Genomic DNA, 21,244 nt, shown 5'->3' on the forward strand with positions numbered 1-21,244 from the left:
GCGTGAATCTCTCTATCACCGTGTGTGAAAATACAAACTAAAACGAACGGTCTCACCAGAGGACAAAGATGTCCATTTTGGTTACCAACCACAACTCCATACTATTATTTAAAGTGCTACATCAAATGAATTCGTTTCCACGAAATCACCAGTAAAATTATAAAGAATATTCCTCAACGATGATTACTCATTTAAACTAAACTCTTTAGCTACCACTCACTCAATAAATGTCTAATCACGCGATATCGTGTACTCATTCGCCGACGCTTCATTTTTTGCTTCCACTTAAAAAAGCGTAGTTCTTAAAAAATCCAATTTAGCTTTTTACTTTAATAGCTAATTTCGAAACTCTATATCATTAGGTTCAAGTTATTTTTCTTTACTTATACTAGGAAAGCTTTAAAACAAGAAATCACGCTGAAGATGACGAAGCGTATCTTAGGACATGGGTCAAAAGTGACCTGATATCGACTGAACGGGAGTTAAATACTATTACTATTAAAAATTATGAAGGATAAAAAAAGTAATTCTACCCAAAGAGATTATTATAATATTACAAATGAATCGAGGTAAAGTTTTCCATGTAACGTATTTCTCAGTCATGTACGGATAAGAAAATGAGATCGACGACAGCGTTGTCCTCAGAAGCGTTAAACCGGATAAGGTGCGAGGGAATCACGATCATGATCGTATCAGGACAGGTAACAACCTGTTTTACGATCAACACGCGGCAAAAATTTCTGTTCTGCTCTATTTCTCGCGAACCGAGAACACTATATCCTAGATACCCGTTGAAAACAAGATATCGCCAGAGAAGAACAATAGAAAGTACCAAGAGTAGAAAGCTTCTTAAAGTCGACCCTGCTCTCTGACCAACAAACCTGAAGCTTTGTTCTGACCTTACAGAAGATGATTGTAACGAGGTGTAAATGTTAAATCGCACGAGATAACCAAATCCTACACGTTGTTTACGAAAGGAAAGTAAAACATTATCAGGAACGTAAGGATACACTTCGATTCTTTATCTACTTCGTGGAAATTTCTCTTTACGCTACTGTACTCTCGCGAAGTTTGCTGTTGGGTGGTCTCAAACATAGCGATCTTCTATTGAAATAGATTTAGAACTTCTACGGTCTTATTTAACTTTCTAAATCAAGGATATTTCTAGCTGAGATCGCATCGCAATTAAAATTATACTGTATCGCCTGTGAAATTACTATGTTTAAAATATCAGATCATTTCAGACATTTCTGCGTATTTCTTCTACGAATTTCATTTTGTAGATTCTACAAATCATTAAACGACTCCCACTACCAGCTTCCTACATAACGCGTTTAACTATAGACATCTGTTTTTACTGTAATCAACGTATTAATGAGAAACTGTGACGATATCGATGTATTTTCTTTTTTCACTCAGAAATTATTCATAGTTATTTTCTCACACGTATTGCCTGGTAAAAAAAAAAAAAAAAAATTATATACACCTGGCTGTACTTTCTGTAATTCCACGGAGTTTCATGCACGAGATATGATAATGAAAAGTTGCGCAACAGAAGCGGAAAGCTTGAGGAAGAAAAGGAAAGAGGAACGGTTTAGTGATGAGGGTTCGTGACTGCATATACGCTAGCTGTAGCTAACACTGACGCGTCGGAAAACCTAGCAGGAGATTGATGAGCACGTAAGTGAAAGGGTCGAGGTAGACCGGTGAAAAACGAGACACCTAGAGAATTCCTTTTCCGAGTCTGGCGAACAAAAGGAAAAACGTACGCCAGGCCGAAAAACGCGCCAGCGTAATTAAGCACCGGGATAATTACGGGCCGCTGATTTCCAACCTACCGATACTTTGCACGTGTAATTCCAGTTACGCGGACCAACTTTCTGTCTTTTCAAATTAATTTTCCTCTCGTAAGCACATGGAAAATAATTAAAGAATCGTACAGGCACTAATGATAGTTTGTTGCTTCAACCCTTTCGCAGGGTGTACACATACGGCATCGAAAAGAAAATGCTCACAAACAATTACGTAAAAGCATAATATCTTTAAATAAATATTAAAATGAATTATATTATTTTCAAAAATTAATTGTAATTATACTAATTATACTAAATATCGTAGGTCTAAACCACAATCTCTCCTTTCATTTCTTCAAAATGTCTTCAATAATAAATTGTTATTTATATGCATAGAATCAACAAAAATATGAAGATTATTTTTTAAATGAGTAAATAGAACATGCGAATCGATCGGTTCCGAGTAACACATGCGTGAATTTCTGTTCCAATAAGTCGAGCGACTTATTTTTCCTATTTATCAAATAATGTACGTACATGTCGTCGAGATCGAGTTAGACCGATAATGCTGTGTGATTGTACGATAACAACGTTATTTGAAAGCAATTGCGAGATACCAAGATACAAAAGATAACAAACGAGTTTAATGTAGCTCGTAATAATTTTCCATGCCCTATAGCAAGTAGATTGTACAAAGGTTCAATTAACCCTTATCCAGATAATCTGTTTACGTAGCATAGATGGGCATTTGGAATACGTTGCAAGATGTAAATATTAATATGCAATTTAGATAAAAGATATATAGGCAAAACGCAGTTCGTCCAAATTTTTATGTTTTGCAAAATGTTCGCAACACTAATTCAAAAACCAAGATGGATCACGTGACATTTCACAGAGCGCCTCACGTGACGATCTTTTTAAACCACGATTAAAAAATTGATAATTATGCAACGTAAATAAATTGAAACTTTCAAATATAATTCTATCGGTAATCTTTTGGTACATATAAAATGGAATTTAAAATTATTAACGTGGTAAAGAATTAAATAACAACATGTACGTACATTTACGAAAAAACGAGTAATCTTTGCGCCAAGAAGCACGCCGTACATTTTACTTAAAATATGACTCAAACAAAGTATGGTTACTCACCAAGTTAAATACGCCTCGCCGAAAACTGCAAACAAATCCCACATTCCGAGTCAGCCAGGTTCAGTGGTCGTTTGATGTTACATAATTCTCTAACCTCAAAGCGCAACAAAGGCGGGAGAAAAGGCGAAATGACACGTAGTAGCGCGCGAGAAAAGCGGTCACACTTCTGGATCTCGTTCTGGTGGACACGAACACGATTGCACGCGACGGACACCACTAATGAGCCGAACAGAACCGATAAAACGTGAAGAATTTTTAAATCGGATCAAACACGTGAAAAGAAGCATCGAAACTGATCATGCTTCGACCAGTTCAACAGCCGGCACAACAGTGGTGTGTTGTGATGCGTATGACGCGCGACAGGCGGAAGTTGCCCTTTACTACGATTTAAAGGACGCGTAATAAAAGTTTCAATCGCGTGACAATGGAAAACTTAACGTAGCATCACACGCGTACCGAAATGTTTTTACGTATATAAACTCGGAAAATTCACTAACGACCATAACCGTGCGCGTTTAACACTTGCCAGACGTCGATCGCTGTCAAAAGCAAAGTTGACAGGTTGGATATGCAGCTGGCACGCAGCTGATGCACGGCACTTGGCAAATACAGGCTCGTGACACTTTGACGTCACGACAATAATGCACGAACACGTTCCACGCGCGTCGACCAGCCGAAATACGCGTGGACTGTCCTTTTAATCGCGAAAAGAAATCAAACAATCCAAAGGCACCAATATTGTTGCGCCACTGTTTCGCGCTAGAACAGATAGGCTAATGTTTCGCTTCCCTCTCTTCCTCTCGTCCGTCGTTCTGTCATTTGTTTACTAGTCCGTGCTCCACCACCGCTGCTACTCTACTACGCGCGTTACATTGTCCATGTGCACGTCAATCTCGTCGAACAGTATTGTCGTGAAGAACGGTTGTTTATATTTTACAAGGACGATATCCCGGCCAGATCAGTATATTCGACAACGGTAAAAACGTTGTTGAATTCGCGTAGGAAACAAAGCACCGCGCACAGCATCCACATTCCACCATAGGGAATCTGGCGACCGCGCAACCGCCGGGATCAAATCACATCCGCCGGCGAAAGTAGTGCCGCGCTCCGCCGAAACCGCGAATCAAATGGCCAAAGGACGACTGCGCGCCCCGAAACTAGTAAACTCGTAGTCGACCGTTCGATTCTCACGTGTTTCGTGGAGAAGGTAGTTCCTTGACTGTTATTTGGTTATGATATAAACATCCACTTCTAATTTGTCGGTTATGTACTTATGTTAGTTGATTGTACGCGTCCAAATCGAGATCATTATTGATCATTGTCAGATAAATTAGATGAGACATTTATTCATAATATTATCTATCATTTACCGATTATTTTTGCTACTAAAACGGTGTTAATTACTTTTCCTATTTTATTATTTTTAGTGTTTTTGATGAGTATTTTTATAAGTATATTTAAAAGTCGAGATAATTAGAGTGCGATTTAGTGAAAGTTGATATTGGAATGTGAAGTTTCACCGGTAAATATAAAAGCAATTTTGATCGAACACTTTATAACGATGTAAAAAGAGATATACGTGAGAGAAAATTTATCTTCTGATACGTGTTTAATCTCGTTAATTATCGGTTTGAAGTTTGAAATCTGTTGTTATTGTTTCGCGTGATGAAAGTAAAAGTAACCGTGAGAAAAGATTACCGTTCCTTCCCACGACACGGTCGATTCACTTTCGTTCGTATTATTCTTTGCATTTACATTCAATAAACGTCTCGCTGACAAACATATCGCATGATTTGCAGGAGTAGTAAAAGTCAGCGACGAAGTTCGTTTTAACCTACGTAGTGAAACAGTTGGACGCAGTTACGGAAGTGGCGTCATTCGTATCTCAATATGGCGGACACTGAACAGCGTAAACAGAGTGGCGATTACAGCAGTTCGTATGTGGGTAAGTACTGTTATTTTCCAACGTTCCACGACAGTGAGAAAGAAAAAGTACAAGGAACAGCAGTGATATTATCACATATGATTAAGAATCGCTGAAACGTGGTGTACACTTCGTGTGCCAGCTGTAACCCCACATCGTTGGCCTTTGTGCTTTTTTTTTGACATTTTACCAACAGTTTAGGTACATTTCCAGCCCGACTATTTGAAAGTTAACGGTTTTTGTTAGTTTAATTTAATCCTGACCACGTGGTGGATCGCCATAAGTTACTGTAACACTGGTACTTAGCGAGGGAACGTTGCCAGGAACATTTTGTATCGTGTTTGAAGCTTCTGTATTTCTAAGCTTGTGAATCATACAGTGTACGCATTATCGATTGATACACTGTTTCGTAATTATTGTTTTGAAGCTGCATACGTGACAAAAAGTGTGCAAACTTCAATGAAAATGCAGATTAACGTTCGCGATTGTAGAGGTTATGATCAAGTCGTAAATAGTTTCTGTCATTAATGTGTGACGTTCCAATTTCTTCCAGCAGTGACATAATAAACTATAAATAGTGTAATAGGTTATTACGCATTCGTAATTATGTGTAGCAACGTGATATTCTGTCAAAGAAGGATGACGTAGCTTCGAAGCATGGCGTGTAAGTGCTGCCGCCTCGCGCCAAAATTTTTAACTTTCTTCATTAAAAAGGAGGGAACTTTAAATCGTGCTTGTAGCGATATACTCAACCTTGCATTTTATTACTCAACACAGTTACCTACTATTCAGCTTATTACTGCATTCTAATAAATGTTTGTATTTTTATGTATTGCTTGTTCTCTATAAGTTGAAATACTGGTGTGCAAGAATAACAGAACTTATAAATTAAACGATAAACTTGTTCTATCCTATCAAGTTGAAATTACATAACAAGTCTATAATACTTCCTATATTTGTATATCTTCTAATAGTACTTTTTATGTTATAAATCTTTTATTTTTTAATATATATATTTGAATTGCTAGTTATACTCATTGTGTTTTTTATCGGTATTTTGGAGTGCTACTGTTTCGTATTCGAGATCTTACGTGAGATTATTTATAAAAAAAAACAAGATAAAATATGCAGAGTTTTGAAATTTAATACTTCGATTTTATTAATCATGCGAAAATCCGCATGTACCTATTTTTAGCACGATGGAAATTGCACAGGATAAAAATTCTTCAGTTAATCAATAAACATTACACGCTTAAAAAAATGAATAAATTTTGTAAGAGGGGTAGTAAAGAATTTATCTCTTTATTCATCAGAATTAAAATATTAATATTAATATATTAGCAGTAATTTTTTTCACTGATCTTTGATGTTCTCGAGTGGCATCAGTATTCTTTAGATTTTGGACTCGATTTCTTAATATTTCCTATATCTTTATTCCATAGCAGTTTGATAAGTGTCTATACTTTATCATAGTTCTCTCTCTCTTTGTTGCCAAGTACGACTACTTATATATATTCCTGTTTATACAACCACAAAAAAACATCGCAAAAATAGGGTTCTATGTATAATGGAAAGCACGTGACAAAGTAGTATTAAATTCCACAATCTTAATCTTATTTGCATGTATTTAATGCATAAAGTTCGCACAAATATTTACTCTGCTCTTATCTGTAAATAATGGCAGTATTGCATTTCATGAACACAGTACATCTCACATATTTGTATAATTTTGTTAACTATCTGTAGAGCATGTCTAATTAAATTTTCTCTGCAAACAACAGAATCCTCGTAATTCAAACATTTTGCGCTTGTATAATTTCGTGGCTTGTATACATGCTGCATTGTGACAAATAAATTATAGAATAATAGAATAAATATTCTGTCTACACTTTCATTGTGATTTAGAATTACAAATATCTATAAAGGTATTTTATCATCTTTTTTCTCGACACAAAAAATTAGGATTGCAGAGGGTTAGCACATCGAACAAATTTTATTATTCCCCATCTGTTTGATTCGTCTCTGAAACGATATCCACGTTTTATCCATATAGCATACAGAAACACGTGATAATACGTTCAAACATTTATAATATCCGCTATAAATTTCGAGAAGAATCGTATCTCTGCGTACGGAACAGGCGAAAAATTTTCAAGAACGACGATACATTATGTTTCAGTTGAAACGAAATCACCGGAAATGAAACAAGTCTGAGTTGAAAAGCAAATCGTTGTTTCAAAGCAATTGCGCTATCCAGGGTTCCACGTGATATTCAAGATTGAAAATGTGAGCCGTGTGTATTGGCATATCTATCCGAGCCGACACAAGTGTTTGTTTTATTGAATACCATCGAACAGCTTTACGTGTCACGTGTCCGATGAAAATTAGTCCTTTCTACTCGATACTTTATGCTTTTCTCTTTCGAACCTGGGGACAGTAACCAATTGCGTGTTTTCTAAACTGAATCGTGCAAAGTGGAAAATGAATTACCGTCTTTTTGTACGTATCATCTAATTGCTTGATGCTTTTGCAAATGACAAATATAAAGATAAACGTCATACAGATGCATTGTAATGATGCATAAAGATAGTTGAAAATTATCACGTATGCGCGTTCACAGAGGCGAACAAAAAATTCTTTCATAACTGCAAGGATGTACCGATAAAGTGGCAGTTGCACTGTAGATATCGAACTATCTCGTGCTGAATCATAATTAACTAATATGAAATATTGACGAGTGACCATAGTCATCCTTAGTAACGAAAGGGTTAATAGAATCCAATAGAGCTTAGGGTTTCATCGAACGATAATTAGGGAAAGACGGTACCGGTTAATGAATGGGAACTATGTCAATTGCCAACGAGGACTTGGTAAATCCGTCTGTCGCAATCCAATAAGACCTAATACATACCAAGAGTTTCTCCTCTCGAGTGTACCAATACACGTGGAAGCATATGCTCTGCTGCTCCACATCACCATAGACCCGTCCAATTCGCTTCATCGGTCACTCACCTATTTCCGTGGCTCGTTAATTAAACTCGTATTATCAAGTCGGATAAATTCGAAGATAATCCACGATACATCGTTCGCTATTAGCTTGAAAACGCTATCTACCTTTTTCTTTTGCTGAACGATGGAAGAGATGAATGTTGAATCGCGTGTACATGTTGATAGAATTGTGACCGGTCCATAAAAAAATTTTATGTGACCACGACAACGTTCGGTATTCAGTATTCTCGTTGTAAAATAAAAGCACATCCGTTCGATAGTAACGTGTAAGATCCCGTCTCCAAATCGCGATCGCAGCAATGTTCTTCGGACGACTGTATTTTTCTTATACACCCGGTACGAGAATAACAAGATGAGATTGAGCTGAGGTCACGATAAAACTAGGTGTGATGTTTCCGTGAATTCATTCCTACCAGTCATTATTCAACGATCGACTCGATCAAAGTACGATCGTGGATGGAAAGAAAATAATCTGTTCTGATGTTTTATTGTTCACTCTGATTTCATTATGATATCTCTTCTTTTAAAGCATTCCGCCACGATAACGAAATTAATTTTTCGACAGTAACTCTTATACATCTTTATGCGATAGACATACTCGAAGACAGTGTTTTTTCTGTCCTGTGTTGGCTTAGGTTAATAGTTTTTAAGGAAACGATACATTCGTTACTTCAAATATGGTTTTAATGATATTGAGGTATTAAGAAACACAATTAACAATGTGACTAAGTAAGAAATTAATAACCGAGGATAAGATGATGACTCTCCTTGAACAAGAGTAAATTATTTCCTACAGATAAATTTGCATTGTAATGTTTACGACATTGAATACTAGTAATTGTCTTGATTACTATGCTCGTGGTATTTCTTTTGCGTTTTCGCAGTTGCCCTATATTTCTTTCGACAGCGGGATATTCGGAGAAGTAATGGATTTGAAGGAACTCAATTTTTAAGAAAGCAAAGTGAAAGGTAGTAATTATCTATGCGAAATGAATTTGTTGATCTTATTTTTTTTTTCTACAAGCAAAAGCGAAATTAGAAAGTACCAAACTCCTGATGCTCTAGTAATTTAAATCGCTTCAAATATAATTAGGATAATAATAATTATTACATAAGCAGATGTAGATATTGCAAAGACATTAATTAATCATTATCGTATACATTCTTCTAGTATTTCAACTGTGATCGTTTTAATAATGAGATTAAAAGTACTGAAAAGAACATATGAGAGAAAAGAAGGAAAAACTTTATATTGTTCGTATTGTTGAAATTACATGCTTTGCCCGTCTCGATATGCAAATCCACCTTCTTGAATTATTACCACGCGTTTACAATCACCTTATAGTATCGAACGCACACGGCACGTGGTTGGTCTCGAATGTGTTAAATAAATATCTTATGGGAGCACGTCATCGTAACCGGTGGTAGTAACCCCATAGCATCGGTAGGGTTCGATCGTTAATTTTTACAGCTTTCTAGTAACCGTACCGATCTTAAATCCTTACCAAGCAGCTACAGTAACGCTGACGGTGCTTTGATTGTATTTCTTCATCGGTTCTGACGACTGCTCGTAAATCGGGAACACGAGCAAAGACGAAACAACCGAAACGAGGATATCGCGAATAATGAGCTATCACAAGAAAATCAGACACGTGTTTTAGAAAGGAGAACAAGTTAATTTTTTTTGGTATTGCGTTTCCTTCTACCTGGTTTACTTGGTTCTTGCTTTATTATATGCTGACACACAAATTTTTATAAATAACAGTACATAGAAAGAACTTTGACATTATTATTTATTGTATTCTCACCAAAGAATTCTAAATCTTATTTAAAAATCCCAACAAAAAGTTGTTTTGGTTTTCTCATCATTCCGTTATGGGATTCCATGTCAAAGGTCAATATTCTTTTTTTTGCCAAGTCCAAAATCTTTGAAATGGACTTTGTACTGGTCAATTGAATTATTTTCCTCTACCTGTACCGTGAAACTTGATATTGACGTCACGTTGTCGCACACCATTACGTGTACAAATCAACGATGCAAAATAGTGTGATACAAAGGTCAGGAACGTTCAAGAGTCAGACAGTACATCGTTTACTTTTCAAATATACATTGAACAGAAATGTTTGACAATATTACTTCAAATCGTTACGTTTCTTCGAGTCTTGTATTATAATTAGTAACTTATCGAAAATTCATGGATGACTGTATCTGTTTTAACCGTACTTACAGCTTTTTTTTTTTTTTTTTTCAATTCTGCAGTGTTTTCACGTTCTTTTTTAAAAAATTCGTTTCCTGTTTAATAATCTCCGTACTTAAATTTTTGTTTACCATGACATCATCGATTGCATCGAAGCGTATTCGTGTGGTTCGCGATGCTTACAAAATGACCGATAACAGAAACGAATGATTTTATTTGTAAATAGAGCAGTACCCCCGCAGCCAAAAGATTATCAAATCAATTTTCGATACTTTTCAAACGTTTAATAATTTTCGTGACCGGTGTTATCATCGTCGCATTACACTTTCTTCTGACCTTTTTATCATAATTAGAAGCGAGATTTTTCGATTGCTCCAATTTGTCATACGGTTACACAACTCTTCCTGAACGAAGACTTTGTTATCTGTATTACCTATCACTTTCCAATTTCTTTTTGCCTTTGTAAGTAATTAACCCTGATTTTTGCTATTCATTCAGACACTGAGCAGTAATGAAAGGGGATAGAGAATGAATTACAAATGAATTAAAATTGTTCAACGAATGTATTGTCTATACACGTATTGGACATATGAGAAAAATACAATTTGTCAATAAATATTGACAGTATTGACAATATAGGTATATTGATCAAGAGGTATATTTAGTTATGTCACTCTTCTAACAAATCGACAATATAAATCCGCCTCGATTCTTCATTCTTATTCGAAAGAACACCTATGTACCTACTTATTTCTTGCTTCACGACTTGTGACCATAGCGAAATATTTGCTCGAACAATCGATCGTTGCGGAAACAAACGACCGTACGGTGTTTGTTTCTTTCAACAACATTCTTTACGTGCACTGATCGAGACGAAAATAACGAACGTTACGTTAGAAATAAACGTTTTCCGATTCGGAATTCTAATATAGGACAGACAATAATAATATCCGTTCGTCGTAGAGTCGTGCCAAATATCACAGTATGCAGTGAAAGATTATGTTAATTGGAACATTCCAGTTGAGAAATATTCTTCATTTTATTATTTTCAATTTTGTTTACACTCGAGTTAGTCACGTAAAATCAGAGATCTCCTAGAAGAAGGTTAGAAGAAATGGGAACGAATCTTTAAAAGTATTCTATTCGTGAGTCATATCGAAGTAAGCAGAGCTGAACAAACAAGTAGTAATCGGCATTCAGTACTTATTATCTTACGAATTTTCAAGCAATTTCGCACTACTTCGATATATTTAATTAACAGCAAGAATTCTTGAAACTCTTGCAAACTTTAATATATAAACATTGTCGTTCTACGTATAACGGCTAGTAATTAAAAATTAAAACGAGTGATCCATACTGTCAGAGTTGTTTTTTATTTCGATTCAGTTACAGAGTCATTAACCCGTTGCCTTATAATATTGTGTCACACTAGTGACGCAACTTACAGTTCAAATGTGACAAATTTGGCTGGTATTTTTAGTGCGGTTAAATTTTAAGTTTAATTCTAATTATAATTTGCACGATCAAGAATCGTTAAACCCAAAGCATGAATAATACTTCAATTTTCTCCATTTATTTGGAGTTAAAAGAGAAAGTTAAAAATCACAATCAGAATCGAAGTTAAACGTATCAGTGCAAACATTTAGAAATAAATAAGAATATAAAATGAAACTTATATTATCGTTGTCTCAACGGTCTGCTGAGATTAAAATCGGTCATGTACATTACCATGGACAAAAAATGGCAAGATTTCGAAGAGCGATGCTCGCCAAATCTCGCTCGTTAAATCCAGAAATGAGATCAGTCGAAATACATCTATAATTAAATTTTCTGAACCAGTCGAGTCGCGTTTCCTGGCCGTTCTTTGGCTGTTGCATTGCCGATGCAACGTTGCATCGTTGCAAATCAGGCTACGAATTCGTTAATTATTCGCAATCGCTGGGAAACGGCAGTGAATATCGGGCAATAACGCTACCTGTCGCGATACAAGGTGACACACCACAAACGTCACGCAGGTTTCGCCGGTGTCCGCCGATCGTGGGATGCTGCCAACTAGCAAACTCCGGCCATCGGCTACCCACCACCGCTAGAATATTTCTAGTCGTCTCTCGTGCGACTTTAGTACGCTCGATCGTGTGTACGAGGAGCACGTATGCTCGTCTCGTAGCCCCGTCTCGTTCGCGATTTGTATCCTCTTTTGATCCATCGACGAATGTGAGCGAACAAGATGAGCGACAAAAGAAGGATACCGCCGAGAAAACGGCACGTGGAACCGTCGAATAGATCCAGGGAATTCCGAGAAATTGGAGAACCTAGAGAATCTATCAGGCAAACTAGAGAACTCCGAGAGACTAAGGAACCGAGAGAACTCAAATACACTAGGGAATCGAAAGATGTTAGCAGGGAATTCAGAGAACTTAAAGACAGTAGGGAGGCTAAGGAAGTTACCAGGGAACGTAGAGAACCTACCAGGCCACCAAGGACAAGGATGCAACAGGCTCGAGACAATGGAACCATCGATCGAAACGTGAACCGTGGTGCGCTGAAAATGTAACGAGCTTGACCCATTCGCGATTGTGAGAAATCTTAGCCAACCTCTTTCTATGTCAATGTCGACGAAAGAAAAGTATTTGGTCCCTTGCGTGTTCTGTCGCAATAAGTATTTAGAGCTGGACAGAACAGATGTGTGATCGAATTGGAGCTTAATTATTGAATATATGCGCTTTGGTGCCTTCGTCACCGAATCAAGTGATCGGGCATGCGATGTCGTGTTAGCGAGAGTACAAGAAATTTTTAAAGAAAAAGTCGAAGTAATTTTACCTAAAGTAGTTAACTAATTTAATTAAAACTAAAATGTACTGATGAGCGGGCTATCTATTTGAGATAGAAATTAGGTTATTATTAAAAGCGATAGGAAACGATTGGTAGGATTCAGCTTCGATGATGGTTTTAGCTGAGAACGAAATTGGTGTATATATGTAGATATATATAATTAGAATCTCGAGAACGCAATAAATTCGCGATAATTGTAGGTCTGAGACTACAACCACGAAACGGGATATTCGATTAAATATGGATCGAACCGGTACTGAACTTTGAACCAGCAACGAGAACTTCAAAATGCAATTACGCGACGAAATAAGCTCTCGGCTGTAAGAGGGAACAGGATTTAGATTCTATCGAATGTGAAGGTTCGCCTGTGAGATTGGCTTGTTTCCAGAAACACGAAAACCCAACGGATTCGCGAAAATGAAACCCGGCTGTCGTAGCGTGTACACTTCAAGATACAATTGTGACGCTCGGGCATGAGAATCGAGTAAAATTTACGTCAGGAAAGAGAAATTGATTCATTAGCAGAAACCTCCTACCAGCTGGGTTATAAATTTAATTATCAATGGGGTAATAAGAAACGGGAACAAAGGATTAAATGTTTGAATAGCAGTATTAATATTATAAAATGAAATTCAAGCAAATTATTGACGTTTTCAATAGAAATGCTATTGTATTAATAATTGGAAATAAGAGATCGAGAGCTTACAGGATAATAATTTTTAATAGCATTGATACTCTATTAATAATATAAAGCAGGTTGAAAGCTTGAAGAATAAAAATTTCTAATGGCATTATTGTATCAATAACGTAAAATAGGAGATTAAAGCTTACATTGAGATATTGAATAACTACCTAATTATTCTAGTGAACAAAATGTTAATTCTTCACCTTGATTGTAATTTTTTAATTTTTTGTATTTCTGTAATATCAATAATAATAGAATTGGAAATATTTCTGACATTTACCGCACGTGTCGAAAATGAAAAGCGATTGATATTGTTTGTGGTGTCTCACGCGCTTAAAGACGTTAACGGTGAAATAAATGCAAATTCAAACATTTTTCAGCCGAAAAAGTACCGATGACGACCCTCGATGAGAACGTGAACCGTGTTCCACGGCTGTACACAAACGAATCAGCGGGTAAGTGTTGTTTTTCAACTCTTCTTGTAACGTTCGTTTGTCGTTTTGAAGTTTATGCTGTTTCGACAGCATTTATTGAAAATCTTCTGTGTTATTCATTATTTTCGAGTAAATAATGAATATGCTTTTTTTTCTTTTTTGCTTATTCCATCACGGAAACGCTTATCCGCACGCAAAAATGATGTCACTGTAAATATGCAACGAGGCAAAATAATATAATACAGTGGCAAAGTTCACGTTTCCTAATCGCGACAACCATCTATCATTTTTTGTTAATTTACGTTCATAGAATTGCTTCTTCATACTTCCTTTATTCATTTCTGCGTCCGTCTTTCGCTTATGTATTCAATTCATCAACTTGTAAATCGATCAAGAATAACATACATACTTTGTTTGATCATTTCTTTTTATAAAATTTAGTAACGCAGGGTAATTCTATTTTATTAATGAAATGGTAGGTACTCAGCACCGAGTGTCATTATTGAAATTTTTACTTTCTTATGCTTACTAATTATTAATTATCACATTAAGAAGATATACTTAAAAAATATAATTTGAATATCGTATACTTAATATTAAATAGAGTTAAAAATAATAATGTAGAGATCCACGTACTGAAACAAGTAATTAACTTTTTTATTAAAACAAGTATAATCCACAATACTACCTTCTTTTATTTTTTAAATTTCTAAAGGTTTTTTATAGTATTCTCTAACCGTAACAGTTACCTGTTCATTTTAAAAAGAAAAATTCATGGACGCTCTCTAGTCATTAAATGAATTGCTGTGATTTTCTCTCGACACGTTCGCTTTTTCTTTTTTTCTTTTTCCATTGGTTTCTCTCACAGTTAATCTAAGATCTTAAGATCGGTACAAATGTTTTGATTTTCGTATTATCATCAGTTTTTAATTGTAAAATTCATAAACTTTCTAAATAACCTAATCGATGGAATAATATCTAAAACTAAAATTCTAATCCTGTGGAATTATGTAATTAGTTGTCCTGTTATTTCACTTTTTACTGTTATAAAAAAATTAAACGTGTTGCCGGTGAACGTGGTTACAGATTGCCAAGCTGGAATTCACGTGGTCGTTTTGCGTGAACACGAGCACGCGCTTATGTTTATTCATTGTAATTATTTATACGTGGTAAAAACAGTTGGAAATCGTGAGAGATTTCCACCTGCTTCACCGTTTAACGATATTCCCACGATGCACAGGTAATCGTATACCATGAAAACTGTGTTTAAAAACGAAAGTAAGTACTTACAAGGGTTCCTCGAAACCCACAAACAATTGTTTAACGATTACACCGTATAACAAATTTTTGATAATTTCTTATAACTTGCAATATTCAAAAAGTGATGATGAATATAATCGACGTCTTTCTCCGTTACCCTTAATTTTTCGATGAAAAGGCCAGATATTTTGTATTATTAATGATTATGAAACAGTAGACCTCTATCACATTTTATCAAGGACGCCCTGTAATTATAATAATTACATAATTATTACAATATCGCTCAAGTGTCAGTCTTACCCGATATGAAACAAATTTTCGGCTGGCTCATAAATTATGTGTCCATCATCCGTAAATGAAATAACGTGTTACAACGTTCTTTCGTGTCGTCGCTGCTTTAGGAAAAGCTATCAGTTAATGAATGACGTAAAGAATGTGCAAATATAATTAACCTCTTCACGCTGGTACTTGTACTCGATACATATCGACGTCAATGATTTATTTACTGTAACGAAATTGACGATTTATTTGATAAAGCTTTATCTTGTCGAGTAATATCAAGCACACTTTTCGCTTCCCACTGTATTGATAATTTTTTACAATATCTTCTATTAATATTTCTGTGGAGTTGTTTGATCAAATTTTTCAATGAACAGTGTATAATAATTGAGAAGAATCTTTGAACCCAGTTTCAAAAATCAGGTGTTAATTGTTCCAAACTGCATATAACAGACCTAAGGCTTTCGATGTTTCTTCTTATAGAATTATATAATTAAATGAATATACATTTTCTTAATTATGTACTTGAACAGACCACTTGGGTTGGCAAGACAGAATAGAACGCCTGTCAATGAAAACCGAGGACACATCGGAAGATACATCGGAAGACACATCAGAAGTCGGAAGACCTGTACCAATTGTACTTGCTCATCCGGATCATACGTTCGAATTGAACGAAGATGCCCTAGCAGAAATCCTCCTTCAAGATGATATTAAAGACCGAAGTGTAGTTGTTGTATCGGTAGCAGGAGCCTTCAGAAAAGGCAAAAGCTTCCTGCTCGACTTTTTCCTTCGATACATGAATAATCAGGTACGTCATTCGTGAAATTCAAACGATACAAGAAAGTACCAAATAAAACAATTACGTAAGGAACGAATAAATTTCATCAAGATTATTATCTTAATAAGAATTTGGTACTAGAAAATTCTATATTTTTCACAAATCTTCACATTACATGGCACTGGTTGCGAACGTGTTCATTTTTATTCGATATTTCACAGAAATTTGTAAAATTAACGCTATTAATAATATTTGAAAACAGTATAATAACAATAACCAAACGGACTCCTGGTTGGGTAACGACGACGAGCCTCTGAAAGGATTCTCATGGAAAGGTGGATCCGAACGAGACACGACAGGGATATTAATGTGGTCGGAGGTGTTTCGCGGTACTTTACCCACTGGTGAAAAGGTAGCTGTGATCCTGATGGACACCCAAGGTGCTTTCGATAGCCAGTCAACGGTGAAAGATTGCGCGACCGTGTTTGCCTTAAGTACGATGTTGTCGTCCGTGCAGATTTATAATCTGTCGCAGAACATCCAAGAGGATGATCTTCAACATTTGCAGCTGTTCACCGAGTACGGTAGGCTCGCGTTAGAAACATCCGGTCGTAAACCGTTCCAAAAGCTGCAATTCTTAGTAAGAGACTGGAGTTACCCGTACGAGGCGAAATACGGTGCCAATGGTGGTAATCAGATATTGCAGAGGCGATTGGAAATTTCTGATAGCCAACACCCGGAACTACGTAGTCTCAGAAAGCATATCAGATCTTGTTTCTCGGATATATCGTGCTTCCTGATGCCACATCCGGGCTTGAACATTGCCACCAATCCTCACTTCGACGGTAGATTAGCAGAAATTCAATCTGAATTTAAAGAACAGCTGAGAGTGCTGATACCGATGTTGTTGGCACCGGAAAATTTAGTAACGAAGAAAATCGATGGTCAGGTTGTAAAAGCAAAGGATCTGTTGGAGTATTTTAAAAGTTACATGAAAATCTATCGGGGAAATGAGCTTCCTGAACCAAAAAGCATGTTGGTGGTAAGTGTTATTGTGTAACCTTCTCTAAAGAAGGAATGAAGACAGATGGTAGGAAGCTCCTTCCTTTATCTTTCTCTTTGAACAAGGAAAATCAATTTCTTTTAAATTTCTTTAGGCGACAGCAGAGGCAAATAATTTAGCCGCAGTTACAGAAGCCAAGGAGCTTTATATGCGATCAATGGAAGATGTTTGCGGAGGAAAGAAACCATATGTAGCAACGGCATATCTTGAAACGGAACATATGCGATGCGTTGATCGAGCTATTAGTATGTTTCAGAATAAAAGAAAAATGGGTGGTGATGAGTTTAGCAGAAAGTATATGCGCAGATTGAGGCAGGTAAGGCAGGGTTGTGAATGTATTCCTTCGGGTGTTATATTATTTCTCGAAAGTGAATATAAATATTTTGGTTTCAATTAATTACAGGATATGGATTCAGCTTTCGATCAATTTAAGTCTCAGAATGAAAATAAAAATGTCTTTAAATCAGCACGATCTGCAGCAGTGTATATTATTATTGCTATTGTTTCGTACTTTTTCTCTGTAGTATTTGGTTTTACGGGCTTATACACAATGGCAAATATTTGCGGCTGTGTCGTTTGGATTTCTATAGTAGCACTTATCATATGGGCATACATTAGGTATATACAGTGTTTATTATTTATTTGATTTTCTCCTTGATCTCGTTTTTTTCTGTGTTTAATCAAGGATTCTCTTTATCGATTCAGATATAGCGGTAATTATGGACTAATGGGTGGTTTGATAGATGATGCAGCTAATTTTATCTGGAACAATGTAAGTAATGTATTTTTGTCATTCGCATACAAATATTGGTATCTGAATTCTTTCAGCAATATTAGTCTATGGTACCTGCATAGTCTCTGCAGTCATAATGATAATAATATTTATTTTACATTTAACATTCATTAATTCAGTAATAAATGTTCATGCGATACTAACTAAAAATATTAATAAATTTCCTGTTTTTCATTTTGTCTTTTCTCAACGTAAAACGCACATTTTTTAACATTCATGTCGCATTGCTATATCACGCATATATTCTAAATACAGGGTATCGATTATTATCACGAGACAAATTAGAATATACAAATTTCTTGTGGCAGAGAAATTAACTGGTTCTTTACCATTTGACAATTTAAGACTCGGTTCTTAAAGTATGGACATTACAGTTCAGTGATTCAGTTTTTGGTACGTGATATTACAAAGTTAACGAATTGATGTTTAACGAATTGATATTCGCACCCACGCACGAGCGCACACATTGTATCGTTGTAAATGTAAATCATTTGTAATCATTTTCCTCACTTTTGTAGTTTTGCACACGTTATATCTTATTTTATTCAATAATATTTTAGCACATTAGTTATATTGGTGAATTTTGATATGGGATTGTTTCTTCCTTTTTTTCTTTAAGCGTAGACTTAAAATTGCAAAATGGTAAAAAAAATTGTTGGCTTCTTTTGTCACTGATAATTTATATATTCCCAATTGTTTCATAATTTCAACCTTTTGTGTGTTTTGTACATAATTCAAATGAAACAGAATATATTGTGAATCTTTAAATAGATTTTCGATTCATTATTTTGCGCCTTAAAAATGGTCGGAGTTTTTGAATACCCATGATACCATTGCACGTACTAACATATCATGGCATAATGTCCATGTTATCTTTCAATCGCAAATATGTTCGGTGCTCGGTCATTTCCTAATAGACACCTACAATTCTTTGTACTACATTGCACGTGCTAACGTATAATGGCATTATGACCATGTTATCTTTCGATCGCAAATATGATCGGTGCTCGGTCATTTTGTCATTCCCTAATAGACACCTACAATTCTTTGTTCTACAGGTAACTGTAGCAGCGGATACAATTGTTGTGCTTCTATTGGTTATGGCTGTTTCATCAGTGTGTTCACAATATTCAGCATCTAATTACATTTCTTCTTCTTCTTCACCTCCTACCCTTGCTCATCCTCTTGCTACTTTTAAACAGACATTTCACTTTTTTTTAGAAACCTTATATTCCTTGCCAAAGATTAGTTTTAATATGTTTTCTAACTTATATAATTTGGTCAATTACTAAAAATTTTTTCAATTGTAACTCAGTTTTATTAACAGTATTCACATATGTCTTTCTACTTTTTTTTTTCATATATTATTTTCTCTATGGTTAAAATTATAATTTCGAATTATGTAAATTCAACCTTTTGTTTTTTTTTGTTTTTTTTTTGTTATAAGCTGAATATTAACTGGAGTAAATATACAAGAGGTATGAGTTTACATAATAGTTAACATAGAAATAACTTCAATTTTTTATGCAGTTTCAATGTTCAAGAAAAGATGTTCGGTTATATGTTTTCAGAAAAATAGTACAATGATATTTATAATTGAAGAGAACAATTGCCATCCTCAATCTTCATGCTGTTTTATATTTTATGAAACTTTTGCTTTTTTTTTTCATACAGTTCATGAAACCATTCTACCAACAATTTGCGGGTCAATCAATGTCCGTAGCGATGGCTGCTGCTGAAATGGCTAGAAATTCGACAATGAATGCCACTGTCACTGCCAATGGCAAGCCTAAGATGACGTAATGTTCATTCCCTTTAAAATCGAATCTCCAGTGCATTAAAAACATACATTAATGTATTGCAACCAATAAGTGGCATAACAAAATTTCATTGTTTTGAACGTTTAATACGAGGCCATAAATAACTTTTGTTAATAATGATTGTTAAGTCACAAAAAGTAAAAAAAATAAGAAAAAAACAGAGAGTGTGTTGGGTATACAAATTAATAACGACTGTGAATGTATATACAGTATATTTTTGATTACAATTCCCTAATAGATTGTTGAAAATCGTGGTTACTAGTATTGTCTATGATTACTACATGCATTGTTAGTGACATAAAATTCCATAATTACTGGTAAATAATACTGTAATTCGAACAAAAACTATTGTCTTAGGGTTGTTAATGTTTATGATCCATTTTAATTACTTCTTTTATATTGAAAAATACAAAATTTCCCAGTAATCATGGTATAACTAGAAAATAAGTTAGTATCACAAAACAAAATTTTTTGTTTGACGTAAAGTATCATATAAAAAAATTTTATTTTATGTTTCTGATTTATTTTCTGAGAAGAAATCAGGCTCTTCTTAGTTTTATACCGTGAGTACTGGAACATGCCGTGCATGTATGTCGAAATAAAAAAGGGAAAAGGGAAACAAAGCAACGTTCTAGCAACAAATACTTTTACATTTTTTAATATTATTAAATTCATATTTGACTTTTTAAGTAGAAAAATATACATAAGCGCATTTCAAGGTCACAAAAGGCGTATTATAATATTTTTGAGACGAAATTTGAACCATATATAGTTTGTATGTTTATGCATCGTTCTGTGTACGAATTAACATTGTTAAATTACATCTGTGCCAGATTTATTCTACATCAGTTACTATTATATTGATTAATCTTTTTTTAATAAACGAAAATGTAAATATGACTCCGTGTTCTTCACGTTTAATAAATTCTGATTAAAATTTATGATATATGTAATTACAGTCAATTAAATACACACATATGCCATGTACTTAGTTTATACGTTTATTAGGATCGTCGTCAAACAAATAAGTAACTACAATTTGTTAACATCTTATGAGCTGTGAATTATATGCTGACAAAAGTGTAAAGGATCACCAATAAAATCATAATTTTACCTTCTTCCTTTGACATTATTGTGTCTTTTTTATGAAACTAAGAAATGAATAAACGTAAGTTTAACATTTTATATTTATCAGCGTAGCTAGTTAAAGGCATAACAACG

The 21,244-nt window shown here is 35.0% G+C and overlaps 1 protein-coding gene across 7 annotated transcripts; it reads left to right on the top strand.

The window, feature by feature from the left end:
* The first annotated feature begins 3,747 nt into the window (after positions 1-3,747).
* Positions 3,748-21,150, top strand: atl (atlastin GTPase). Of its 7 annotated transcripts, none has more exons than XM_034321169.2 (9): positions 3,753-4,152; positions 4,745-4,890; positions 13,974-14,048; positions 16,100-16,377; positions 16,610-17,389; positions 17,505-17,726; positions 17,814-18,028; positions 18,116-18,182; positions 19,878-21,150. In XM_034321169.2, the coding sequence occupies exons 2-9, from the start codon at positions 4,836-4,838 to the stop codon at positions 20,004-20,006; spliced, it is 1,821 nt and encodes a 606-aa protein (XP_034177060.1). In that variant the 5' UTR covers positions 3,753-4,152; positions 4,745-4,835; the 3' UTR covers positions 20,007-21,150. The 7 variants fall into 7 exon arrangements, with proteins under 7 accessions (XP_034177064.1, XP_034177060.1, XP_034177061.1 ...); XM_034321170.2 differs by lacking the exon at positions 3,753-4,152 and adding an exon at positions 4,204-4,467; XM_034321173.2 differs by lacking the exon at positions 13,974-14,048 and having other exon boundaries at positions 3,748-4,152.
* Positions 21,151-21,244: the final 94 nt, after the last annotated feature.

This window comes from Osmia lignaria, chromosome 12, assembly GCF_051020975.1.
Source record: "Osmia lignaria lignaria isolate PbOS001 chromosome 12, iyOsmLign1, whole genome shotgun sequence".
NCBI lineage: Eukaryota > Metazoa > Arthropoda > Insecta > Hymenoptera > Megachilidae > Osmia > Osmia lignaria.

Bases quoted from the DNA above. Each gene is read 5' to 3' on its own strand.
- atl (XM_034321167.2), top strand. From the start codon at position 12,304: ATGAGCGACAAAAGAAGGATACCGCCGAGAAAACGGCACGTGGAACCG. The intron at 18,029-18,115 runs GTATATACAGTG...TTATCGATTCAG, and splicing joins ATCATATGGGCATACATTAG to ATATAGCGGTAATTATGGAC. The intron at 18,183-19,877 runs GTAAGTAATGTA...TTTTTCATACAG, and splicing joins CTAATTTTATCTGGAACAAT to TTCATGAAACCATTCTACCA.